This window comes from Octopus sinensis, linkage group LG30 (genome assembly GCF_006345805.1).
Source record: "Octopus sinensis linkage group LG30, ASM634580v1, whole genome shotgun sequence".
NCBI lineage: Eukaryota > Metazoa > Mollusca > Cephalopoda > Octopoda > Octopodidae > Octopus > Octopus sinensis.
Genome location: NC_043026.1, coordinates 14,244,380 through 14,257,349, shown reverse-complemented (window position 1 = coordinate 14,257,349; position 12,970 = coordinate 14,244,380). Strand labels below are relative to the sequence as shown.

The following is a 12,970-nucleotide window of genomic DNA, read 5'->3' as shown; positions in this document are numbered from 1 at the left end:
GACTGCGGCCATGCTGGAGCACCGCCTTTTAATCGAGCAAATCGACCCCAGGACTTATTCTTCGTAAGCCCAGTACTTATTCTATCGGTCTCTTTTACTTGTTTCAGTCAGTTGACTGTGGCCATGCTGGAGCACCGCCTTTAATCGAGCAGCTTGACTCCAGGACTTATTCTTTTGTAAGCCCAACACTTATTCTATCGGTCTCTTTTTGCCGAACCGCTAAGTAACGGGGATATAAACACACCAGCATCGGTTGTCAAGCAATGCTAGGGGGACAAACACAGACACACAAACACATACACACACACACATATATATATATATATATATATATACATATATACGACGGGCTTCTTTCAGTTTCCGTCTACCAAATTCACTCACAAGGCATTGGTTGGCCCGACGCTATAGTAGAAGACACTTGCCCAAGATGCCATGCAGTGGGACTGAACCCGGAACCATGTGGTTGGTAAGCAAGCTACTTACCAAGTCAGCTGCCAGACGTCGGAGTTTCAATGTGTGCAGCCTTAAACAATATCCAAAATAACTAATTATCAAAAATGTCGAAAATAACTAACCAAGTGGAAAATTCCAATGTTGTCCGCGTGTAGCAGACAAACTCCCACAACGGTGACGAAATCAAATGAGGGGGAAGCTTATACTAATAGCACTGCTATGATGTCATTAAATCGTCCGAAAGCAGTTTCGCATTTTCTCTAGACAAAATGTGTCAACTTGCCCCTGTAGTCAACTTGCCCCGGTCTCCCCCTACTCGGATGGTCCTGTTGCAGGTCTGTTTCATGTGTATATTGCGTATATTGGCCGAATCGTTAGCACGCCGGGCGAAATGCTCAGCGGTATTTCGTCTGTCGTTCCGTTCTGAGTTCAAATTCCACCGAGGTCGACTTTGCCTTTCATCCTTTCGGGGTCGATAAATAAAGTACCAGTTTCGCACTGGGGTCGATATAATCGACTTATTCCCTTTGTCTGTCCTTGTTTGTCCCCTCTGTGTTTAGCCCCTTGTGGGTAATAAAGAAATAGGTATTTCGCCTGTCGTTACGTTCTGAGTTCAAATTCCGCCGAGGTTGATTTTGCCTTTCATCCTTTCGGGGTCGACAAATAAAGTACCAGTTTCGCACTGGGGTCGATATAATCGACTTATTCCCTTTGTCTGTCCTTGTTTGTCCCCTCTGTGTTTAGCCCCTTGTGGGTAGTAAAGAAATATATACATGTATACGCACGAACTGGTTGCACTGCCTCCAGTACCATCTTATGGGTGACAATTTCATATGACACCGCTAGAAAAAACTGCCGTTCAAACCGAAAAAATCCGCACTGTGTTTTCAAAAAAGTTACAAAAAATTTTAAATAGTCAATTATCCGGTAATGCCATAAGTAATGTCCGAATTTTGGCTATGAAAGTAAAAAGGATCTAATTAAAAATTTTATTAAAATAGACGGTCATTGATTGGTTGAAATTGCAGAAAAAAATAGCAAATGTATCTTTTCCTTTTGAACGGCAGATGTCAACACAATTTCTAGTTAAATAAACACTTTTAAACTTCGTATACTGGTTAAATGTGTTTATAAAATATCACTTTTTCTTGGCTGTATTGAGAAAATTCTATAGTTTGTAAGATATTTAGTCTGAAAATCCGAGCATTTCGGCAATTTTAACCAATCGATTATCTCCATTCAACTAAAATTATTTGCTGCGTCTAAAACTGAGACAACATCCTGTAACTAACCCTAAACCTCCCCCTCCCCCTAACCCTATTTTTTTTCTTAATTGTTAAATTAATTTAACAATTAAAAAAAAAATTAGGGTTAGGGTTAGGTTAAGGGGTAGTGACAGGATGTTGTCTCAGTTTTAGACGCAGCAAATGATTTTAGCTCAAAAGAGAGCATAGGATTGGTTAAAATTCGAAAAATTAAACTATGTTAAACAAACAAATTACAATTTTCTCAAGAAAGCCAAGAGAAAGAATGTTTTATTTTGACACATTCTACCAGTATACGAAGTTTTAAAGTGTTTAGTTAACTAGAAATTGTCTGCCGTTCAAAAGGAAAAGATACCAACAAATATGTTAGAAACTATAGAATTTTATAAACACATTCTACCAGTATACGAAGTTTAAAATTTTTTAGTTACCTAGAAATTATGTTAAAAACTGCCGTTCAAACCGAAAAGATCCATATCTTGCAAACTATAGAATTTTCTCAATAAAGCCAAGAGAAAAAGATGTTTTATAAACACATTCTACCAGTATACGAAGTTTAACATTTTTTAGTTACCTAGAAATTATGTTAAAAACTGCCGTTCAAACCGAAAAGATCCATATCTTACAAACTATAGAATTTTCTCAATAAAGCCAAGAGAAAAAGATGTTTTATAAACACATTCTACCAGTATACGAAGTTTAACATTTTTTAGTTACCTAGAAATTATGTTAAAAACTGCCGTTAAAACCGAAAAGATCCATATCTTACAAACCATATAATTTTCTCAATAAAGCCAAAAGAAAAAGATGTTTTATAAACACATTCTACCAGTATACGAAGTTTAAAATTTTTTAGTTACCTAGAAATTATGTTAAAAACTGCCGTTCAAACCGAAAAGATCCATATCTTACAAACTATAGAATTTTCTCAATAAAGCCAAGAGAAAAAGATGTTTTATAAACACATTCTACCAGTATACGAAGTTTAACATTTTTTGGCTATGAAAGTAAAAAGGATCTAATTAAAAATTTTATTAAAATAGACGGTCATTGATTGGTTGAAATTGCAGAAAAAAATAGCAAATGTATCTTTTCCTTTTGAACGGCAGATGTCAACACAATTTCTAGTTAAATAAACACTTTTAAACTTCGTATACTGGTTAAATGTGTTTATAAAATATCACTTTTTCTTGGCTGTATTGAGAAAATTCTATAGTTTGTAAGATATTTAGTCTGAAAATCCGAGCATTTCGGCAATTTTAACCAATCGATTATCTCCATTCAACTAAAATTATTTGCTGCGTCTAAAACTGAGACAACATCCTGTAACTAACCCTAAACCTCCTCCCTAACTCTAACCCTAAATTTTTTTTTCTTAATTGTTAAATTAATTTAATTCCATTGCTTTAGTTTTTTTTTTACACACGTAACAATTAAATTAATTTAACAATCAACAAAAAAATACTTAGGGTTAGGGGGGAGGTTTAGGGTTAGTTACAGGATGTTGTCTCAGTTTTAGACGCAGCAAATGATTTTAGCTCAAAAGAGAGCATAGGATTGGTTAAAATTCGAAAAGTTACACTACGTTAAACTTACAAATTACAATTTTCTCAAGAAAGCCAAGAGAAAAAATGTTTTATTTTGACACATTCTACCAGTATACGAAGTTTTAATGTGTTTAGTTAACTAGAAATTGTCTGCCGTTCAAAAGGAAAAGATCCCAACAAATATGTTAGAAACTATAGAATTTTCTCAATAAAGCCAAGAGAAAAAGATGTTTTATAAACACATTCTACCAGTATACGAAGTTTAACATTTTTTAGTTACCTAGAAATTATGTTAAAAACTGCCGTTCAAACCGAAAATATCCATATCTTAGAAACTATAGAATTTTCTCAATAAAGCCAAGAGAAAAAGATGTTTTATAAACACATTCTACCAGTATACGAAGTTTAACATTTTTTAGTTACCTAGAAATTATGTTAAAAACTGCCGTTCAAACCGAAAAGACCCATATCTTAGAAACTATAGAATTTTCTCAATAAAGCCAATAGAAAAAGATGTTTTATAAACACATTCTACCAGTATACGAAGTTTAAAATTTTTTAGTTACCTAGAAATTATGTTAAAAACTGCCGTTCAAACCGAAAAGATCCATATCTTACAAACTCTAGAATTTTCTCAATAAAGCCAAGAGAAAAAGATGTTTTATAAACACATTCTACCAGTATACGAAGTTTAAAATTTTTTAGTTACCTAGAAATTATGTTAAAAACTGCCGTTCAAACCGAAAAGATCCATATCTTAGAAACTATAGAATTTTGTCAATAAAGCCAAGAGAAAAAGATGTTTTATAAACACATTCTACCAGTATACGAAGTTTAAAATTTTTTAGTTACCTAGAAATTATGTTAAAAACTGCCGTTCAAAAGGAAAAGATCCATATCTTACAAACTATAGAATTTTCTCAATAAAGCCTAGAGAAAAAGATGTTTTATAAACACATTCTACCAGTATACGAAGTTTAACATTTTTTAGTTACCTAGAAATTATGTTAAAAACTGCCGTTCAAACCGAAAAGATCCATATCTTAGAAACTATAGAATTTTCTCAATAAAGCCAAGAGAAAAAGATGTTTTATAAACACATTCTACCAGTATACGAAGTTTAACATTTTTTAGTTACCTAGAAATTATGTTAAAAACTGCCGTTCAAACCGAAAAGATCCATATCTTAGAAACTATAGAATTTTCTCAATAAAGCCAAGAGAAAAAGATGTTTTATAAACACATTCTACTAGTATACGAAGTTTAAAATTTTTTAGTTACCTAGAAATTATGTTAAAAACTGCCGTTCAAAGCGAAAAGATCCATATCTTACAAACCATATAATTTTCTCAATAAAGCCAAAAGAAAAAGATGTTTTATAAACACATTCTACCAGTATACGAAGTTTAAAATTTTTTAGTTACCTAGAAATTATGTTAAAAACTGCCGTTCAAAAGGAAAAGATCCATATCTTACAAATTCTAGAATTTTCTCAATAAAGCCGAGAGAAAAAGATGTTTTATAAACACATTCTACGAGTATACGAAGTTTAAAATTTTTTAGTTACCTAGAAATTATGTTAAAAACTGCCGTTCAAACCGAAAAGATCCATATCTTACAAACTATAGAATTTTCTCTCAATAAGCCAAGAGAAAAAGATGTTTTATAAACACATTCTACCAGTGTACGAAGTTTAAAATTTTTTAGTTACCTAGAATTATGTTAAAAAGTGCCGTTCAAACCGAAAAGATCCATATCTTAGAAACTATAGAATTTTCTCAATAAAGCCAAGAGAAAAAGATGTTTTTAAAACACATTCTACCAGTATACGAAGTTTAAAATTTTTTAGTTACCTAGAAATTATGTTAAAAACTGCCGTTCAAAGCGAAAAGATCCATATCTTACAAACCATATAATTTTCTCAATAAAGCCAAAAGAAAAAGATGTTTTATAAACACATTCTACCAGTATACGAAGTTTAAAATTTTTTAGTTACCTAGAAATTATGTAAAAACTGCCGTTCAAACGAAAAGATCCATATCTTAGAACTATAGAATTTTCTCAATAAAGCAAAGAGAAAAAGATGTTTTATAAACACATTCTACGAGTATACGAAGTTTAAAATTTTTTAGTTACCTAGAAATTATGTTAAAAACTGCCGTTCAAACCGAAAAGATCCATATCTTACAAACTAGAATTTTCTTCAATAAAGCCAAGAGAAAAAGATGTTTTATAAACACATTCTACCAGTGTACGAAGTTTAAAATTTTTTAGTTACCTAGAAATTATGTTAAAAACTGCCGTTCAAACCGAAAAGATCCATATCTTAGAAACTATAGAATTTTCTCAATAAAGCCAAGAGAAAAAGATGTTTTATAAACACATTCTACCAGTATACGAAGTGTAACATTTTTTAGTTACGTAGAAATTATGTTAAAAACTGCCGTTCAAACCGAAAAGATCCATATCTTACAAACTATAGAATTTTCTCAATAAAGCCAAGAGAAAAAGATATTTTTTATAAACACATTCTACCAGTATACGAAGTTTAACATTTTTTAGTTACCAAGAAATTATGTTAAAAACTGCCGTTCAAACCGAAAAGATCCATATCTTACTAACCATATAATTTTCTCAATAAAGCCAAAAGAAAAAGATGTTTTATAAACACATTCTACCAGTATACGAAGTTTAACATTTTTTAGTTACCTAGAAATTATGTTAAAAACTGCCGTTCAAACCGAAAAGATCCATATCTTAGAAACTATAGAATTTTCTCAATAAAGCCAAGAGAAAAAGATGTTTTATAAACATTCTATCTACCAGTATACGAAGTTTAACATTTTTTAGTTACCTAGAAATTATGTTAAAAACTGCCGTTCAAAGCGAAAAGATCCATATCTTACAAACTATAGAATTTTCTCAATAAAGCCAAGAGGAAAAGATGTTTTATAAACACATTCTACCAGTATACGAAGTTTAAATTTTTTAATTACCTAGAAATTATGTTAAAAACTGCCGTTGAAAGCGAAAAGATCCATATCCTAGAAACTATAGAACTTTCTCAATAAAGCCAAGAGAAAAAGATGTTTTATAAACACATTCTACCAGTATACGAAGTTTAAAATTTTTTAGTTACCTAGAAATTATGTTAAAAACTGCCGTTCAAAGCGAAAAGATCCATATCTTAGAAACTATAGAATTTTCTCAATAAAGCCAGGAGAAAAATATGTTTTATAAACACATTCTACCAGTATACGAAGTTTAAAATTTTTTAGTTACCTAGAAATTATGTTAAAAACTGCCGTTCAAACCGAAAAGATCCATATCTTAGAAACTATAGAATTTTCTCAATAAAGCAAAGAGAAAAAGATGTTTTATAAACACATTCTACGAGTATACGAAGTTTAAAATTTTTTAGTTACCTAGAAATTATGTTAAAAACTGCCGTTCAAACCGAAAAGATCCATATCTTAGAAACTATAGAATTTTCTCAATAAAGCCAAGAGAAAAAGATGTTTTATAAACACATTCTACCAGTATACGAAGTTTAAAATTTTTTAGTTACCTTGAAATTATGTTAAAAACTGCCGTTCAAACCGAAAAGATCCATATCTTAGAAACTATAGAATTTTCTCAATAAAGCCAAGAGAAAAAGATGTTTTATAAACACATTCTACGAGTATACGAAGTTTAAAATTTTTTAGTTACCTAGAAATTATGTTAAAAACTGCCGTTCAAACCGAAAAGATCCATATCTTAGAAACTATAGAATTTTCTCAATAAAGCCAAGAGAAAAAGATGTTTTATAAACACATTCTACCAGTATACGAAGTTTAAAATTTTTTAGTTACCTAGAAATTATGTTAAAAACTGCCGTTCAAAGCGAAAAGATCCATATCTTACAAACCATATAATTTTCTCAATAAAGCCAAAAGAAAAAATGTTTTATAAACACATCCTACCAGTATACGAAGTTTAAAATTGTTTAGTTACCTAGAAATTATGTTAAAAACTGCCGTTCAAATGGAAAAGATCCATATCTTACAAATTCTAGAATTTTCTCAATAAAGCCGAGAGAAAAAAATGTTTTATAAACACATTCTACCAGTATACGAGTTTAAAATTTTTTAGTTACCTAGAAATTATGTTAAAAACTGCCGTTCAAAAGGAAAAGATCCATATCTTACAAATTCTAGAATTTTCTCAATAAAGCCAAGAGAAAAAGATGTTTTATAAACACATTCTACCAGTATACGAAGTTTAAAATTTTTTAGTTACCTAGAAATTATGTTAAAAACTGCCGTTCAAACCGAAAAGATCCATATCTTACAAACTATAGAATTTTCTCAATAAAGCCAAGAGAAAAAGATGTTTTATAAACACATTCTACCAGTATACGAAGTTTAAAATTTTTTAGTTACCTAGAAATTATGTTAAAAACTGCCGTTCAAACCGAAAAGATCCATATCTTAGAAACTATAGAATTTTCTCAATAAAGCCAAGAGAAAAAGATGTTTTATAAACACATTCTACCAGTATACGAAGTTTAACATTTTTTAGTTACCTAGAAATTATGTTAAAAACTGCCGTTCAAACCGAAAAGATCCATATCTTACAAACTATAGAATTTTCTCAATAAAGCCAAGAGAAAAAGATGTTTTATAAACACATTCTACCAGTATACGAAGTTTAACATTTTTTAGTTACCTAGAAATTATGTTAAAAACTGCCGTTCAAAGCGAAAAGATCCATATCTTACAAACCATATAATTTTCTCAATAAAGCCAAAAGAAAAAGATGTTTTATAAACACATTCTACCAGTATACGAAGTTTAACATTTTTTAGTTACCTAGAAATTATGTTAAAAACTGCCGTTCAAAGCGAAAAGATCCATATCTTACAAACTATAGAATTTTCTCAATAAAGCCAAGAGAAAAAGATGTTTTATAAACACATTCTACCAGTATACGAAGTTTAAAATTTTTTAGTTACCTAGAAATTATGTTAAAAAGTGCCGTTCAAATTTTTTCAAGCCTATTATATGGCAGAATGGGCTCTGTCTCCGTTTTGGATGAAAACATGAAACTTCACGGAAATTCCCAATAAAGTCTACTAAAGAAAAGAAGAAATTAAGGAGCGCCACTCTTGGATGACACCTTTTGAGTGATTATCTCCTTTATAAAACACGTGACAGATGAAGAATTTGCATAACAAAAGCAAATTTTAACGTATTCCTCCTTGTAGCAGTTGTGGCTGTGTGGTAAGTAGCTTGGTTACCAACCACATGGTTCCGGGTTCAGTCCCACTGCGTGGCACCTTGGGCAAGTGTGTTCCATTTTAGCTTCGGGCCGACCAAAGCCTTGTGAGTGGATTTGGTTGACGGAAACTGAAAGAAGCCCGTCGTATATATATATATATATATATATATATATATATTTATATATGTATATGTATATATATGTGTGTGTGTATGTGTTTGTGTGTCTGTGTTTGTCCCCCCCCCAACATCGCTTGACAACCGATGCTGGTGTGTTTACGTCCCCGTTACTTAGCGGTTCGGCAAAAATGGACCGATGTAATAATTACTAGGCTTACAAAGAATAAGTCCTGGGGGGTCGATCTGCTCGACTAAAGGTGGTGCTCCAGCGTGGCCGCAGTCAAATGACTGAAAAAAAAAGAGTAAAGAGTAAAGACTAAAATATAAAAGTCAGAATAAATCAACAAGATTCCGTAAAATATAGAAATTCTGAGAAATTTTCTATTTGTAATTTATAATTACCATTATTTTCTTCCACAGGTCTCACTTCTTACGCAAATTGGAAATATTTTTCTGAAAGAGCAAAAGCATTAAAAAGTACATCAATCTTTCTCAGAAAACGACCAAAAGGGTCATTCATCCCCAAAATGTATTACGATGATCCTATACCATATGAACATAATTTCAAAAGGCTTATTAATGAACCCAATCTCTGTTCACAACATGGCAGAATATTTATTATCTACGCTATTATCACTATGTACAGCCATTTTGATCGGCGGGAAATATTAAGAAAATCTTTTGAAAATATTCCAAGCGACTCTTGTGCGAGAGGAGTCGTTATTAAACACGTTTTTCTTTTCGCCAAGACAGGTAATTCTACAATCGAATCCCTCATTCAAAAGGAGAGCGAAATATATCATGATATCCTCCAGGAAGATTTCAAGGAATCATACATGAATGTCTCTATTAAAGCAATTATGGCGTGGAAATGGGTTCGGGAGTTCTGTGCCAATGCCGAATATGTTGCGATGTTGAATGATGAGTCGTTGGTAGATCACGGCAGACTTGTCTCGTGGCTTGGCACGGATTTCTCTAAAGGCGCTCGTGAAGACCACTTTGCGCTTTGTTATCCTGTTGGTCTGGCACGAGCCCACCATCTTGATATGGAGCGGTTTCGTATGTTAGAACCCCAAAAATTATATCAAGGAAAATTCTATCCCCGGTATTGCCACGGCTTCGCTTATGTTGCACACATCAAAGTATTCAACAAACTTTATCTGTCAGCCTTGAAGAATACTCATTTTATGCCGACTGATGTCTGGATTGGTATACTAACAGAAAAGCTAAATCTTAGAGTACTGTTTCATCAAAAACAATTTAAGCTCTACAAAGTTTTGGAACATTATCAACCTCAAATATATTCAAAGTCTCCGGCCATTGTTGCAGTATGTGATATAGAGGATGACAAATTCAAAACAATCGATCTTATGCAGCAAGTTTATAAAGTGATTTCACAAGAAATACAATAGAACTGATAATAATTGGTTTAAATAAACATGGTCTAACGGCTCTTATTATTATTGGGATGAAAACATGAGGTATTCTAACTCGACCAAACTTTTGGCATTTTAACGAAATTTTCATGTCTAAATAAATGTGAGATTTATTATTATTATTATTATTATTATTATTATTATTATTATTATTATTATTATTATTATTATTATTCAGTAGTTTTATTTTTATAGCGTGCTTTCACTTCACTACCGAGCGCAGTTCTGTGTGCCTTGGGTATGTGCTGTGATTTGTTGTGATGCTCTGATGGTTATTGTATGGAAAGTGTTCTGCGTAGGATGTGTGCAGTGCCTAGTAGTGCAATTTTCTGTATGTTATATGTGTTTGTAAGTCCTGGTGTTTTTGTTATATTATTATTATTATTATTTTATTATTATTATTATTATTATTATTATTCAGTAGTTTTATTTTTATAGCGTGCTTTCACTTCACTACCGAGCGCAGTTCTGTGTGCCTTGGGTATGTGCTGTGATTTGTTGTGATGCTCTGATGGTTATTGTATGGAAAGTGTTCTGCGTAGGATGTGTGCAGTGCCTAGTAGTGCAATTTTCTGTATGTTATATGTGTTTGTAAGTCCTGGTGTTTTTGTTATATTATTATTATTATTATTATTATTATTATTATTATTATTATTATTATTATTATCATTATTATTATTATGATTATCATCATCATCATCATCATCATTATTATTATTATTATTATTGAGTGAGAGAGCAGTTCATGCCATCAAAATGACACTGGGGTAAAATATACGAAGCCCAATATACCCATCATGACTACCCGTCTGATAAGGGGACACCAGGCACATGCACCACAACCATATGTGCGCGACATGGTGATCTCATATCAAGATAAACAGCACATGACCTTGCAGGTGGGGCCCAGTTAGAATTTTCTTCAGGTTGAGTAACCCATCCCACTCAAAAGGTCCCCGAATAAGGGTTGTTTAAGGATGTTGAAAGAACCACCCATGTTTCCAGAGGTGAATTATTCAAACTCCAAAGAACCCCTCTCAACACATGGCTATGATGCTCCCCCACTACTTCTGCTCGTAATCAGAGATGCACATATCGTCAGCCACCAAGGGACATGCTCAACTGGTTAAGGTCAAACAACTGACAAGCAAATCTGTGGTATTGAGCAGAATATTTGCTGTAGCCAATCTTTTATACCAAGACAATTATCATCATCATCATCATCATTATCATTATTATTATTATTACTATTATTATTATTATTATTATTATCATTATTATTATTATCATTATTATTATTATTATTATTATTATTATTGAGTGAGCGAGCAGAGCATGCCATCAAAGTGACACTGGGGTAAAATATACGAAGCCCAGTATACCCATCATGGCTACCCGTCTGATAAGGGTACACCAGGCACATGCATCACAACCATATGTGCGCGACATGGTGATCTCATATCAAGATAAGTAGCACATGACCTTGCAGGTGGAGCCCAGTTAGAATTTTCTTCAGATCGAGTAACCCATCCCGCTCAAAAGGTCCCTGAATAAGGGTTGTTTAAGGATGTTGAACGAAACACCCATGTTTCCAGAGGTGAATTATTCAAACCCCAAAGAATCCTTCTCAACACATGGCTATGATGCTCCCCCACTACTTCTGCTCGTGATCAGAGATGCACATATCGTCAGCCACTAAGGGACATGCTCAACTGGTTAAGGTCAAACAACTGACAAGCAAATCTGTGGTATTGAGCAGAATATTTGCTGTAGCCCATCTTTTATACCAAGACAAAACAATGTACATGATAATATTATTATTATTATTATTATTATTATTATTATTATTATTATTATTATTATTTATGGTTTCTTTTCTATATTTCAACTGCCTTAGTAACAGGCACCCTCTGGAGGCCAAGAGTAGAGAGGGCCCTTATTCCATTTTAGATGGATAGTTCTTTCCCTAGTATATCTTTTGTAGTGCACCGAGATTAGAGTTACCAGGGAGTTGCTTAATACACTTCTCAGCTCCCTTCTTTATCATTCCAAATGCACCAATCACTACTGGTATTATCATAGTACTAAGCTTCCGCATTTTTATAATTTCAATTTGCAAATCTTTATAGTTAGAAAGCTTTTCATATTCTTTTCTTGAGACATTTCCATCTTGTGGGAATGACATACCTGTTAACAGACAAGATCGTCTGTTGTAGTCCTTGATCACAATGTCTGGTCAACTGGAGTCAATTTTTCTGTCTGCTTGCATTGGGAAGTTCCAAAGGATGGTGACGCCCTCGCCATTTACTTCATCCTCTGGATGGTGCCTGTACCACTTATCATGGGATTTAATTTTGTAGCATTTACAAGCATTCCAGTGGATGTACTATCTTAGTCTATCATGTCTTATGAGGTACTCTTTTTCAGTGAGGACTGGGCAGCCAGAAACAACATGATCATTTTTTCCCAGTGGTTGGCCTTGCCACTTGCTTTGCAGTGTGTACCGAATGCAGGACATTTCTTCCGGTCATTGTACTCATGCTCCGTACCACAGTACTGGCATGTTCTTTGTTTGCGGGTATGTTTCGTCCTATGTCTAGATACAATATCTACACTGCTGCCTAGTGCGCTTGTTTGTAAAGTACGTGAGGCCACTTGTTTGGTAGTGGATCCGAATGCTCTTGCAGTATCTACTGCTTCCATTAACGAGAGAGCGTCCTTACCTATGAGGGACTTCTTTATGAGCACACCCCCATATTAGTTGATCAACAATTCTTTCGTCCTTGTCTTTGAATTTGCATTTTTCGGCAATATTCTTTAGTCTGGACAGGAAATTGCCAATCGTTTTTTGTAGGTCTTGTTTCAGGCCCTGGAATTCGTATCTA

At 33.0% G+C, this 12,970-nt stretch overlaps 1 protein-coding gene across 1 annotated transcript in view; it reads left to right on the top strand.

The window, feature by feature from the left end:
* The window catches only part of LOC115226673 (beta-1,3-galactosyltransferase 1-like), a 40,211-nt gene extending 30,004 nt beyond the window's left edge, over positions 1 to 10,207 (top strand). The window contains exon 4 of the mRNA XM_029797687.2: positions 9,070 to 10,207. Within this exon, the coding sequence (XP_029653547.1) occupies positions 9,070 to 10,061 (992 nt within the window). The 3' untranslated portion in view covers positions 10,062 to 10,207. The remainder of the gene's footprint in view (positions 1 to 9,069) is intronic.
* Positions 10,208 to 12,970: the final 2,763 nt, after the last annotated feature.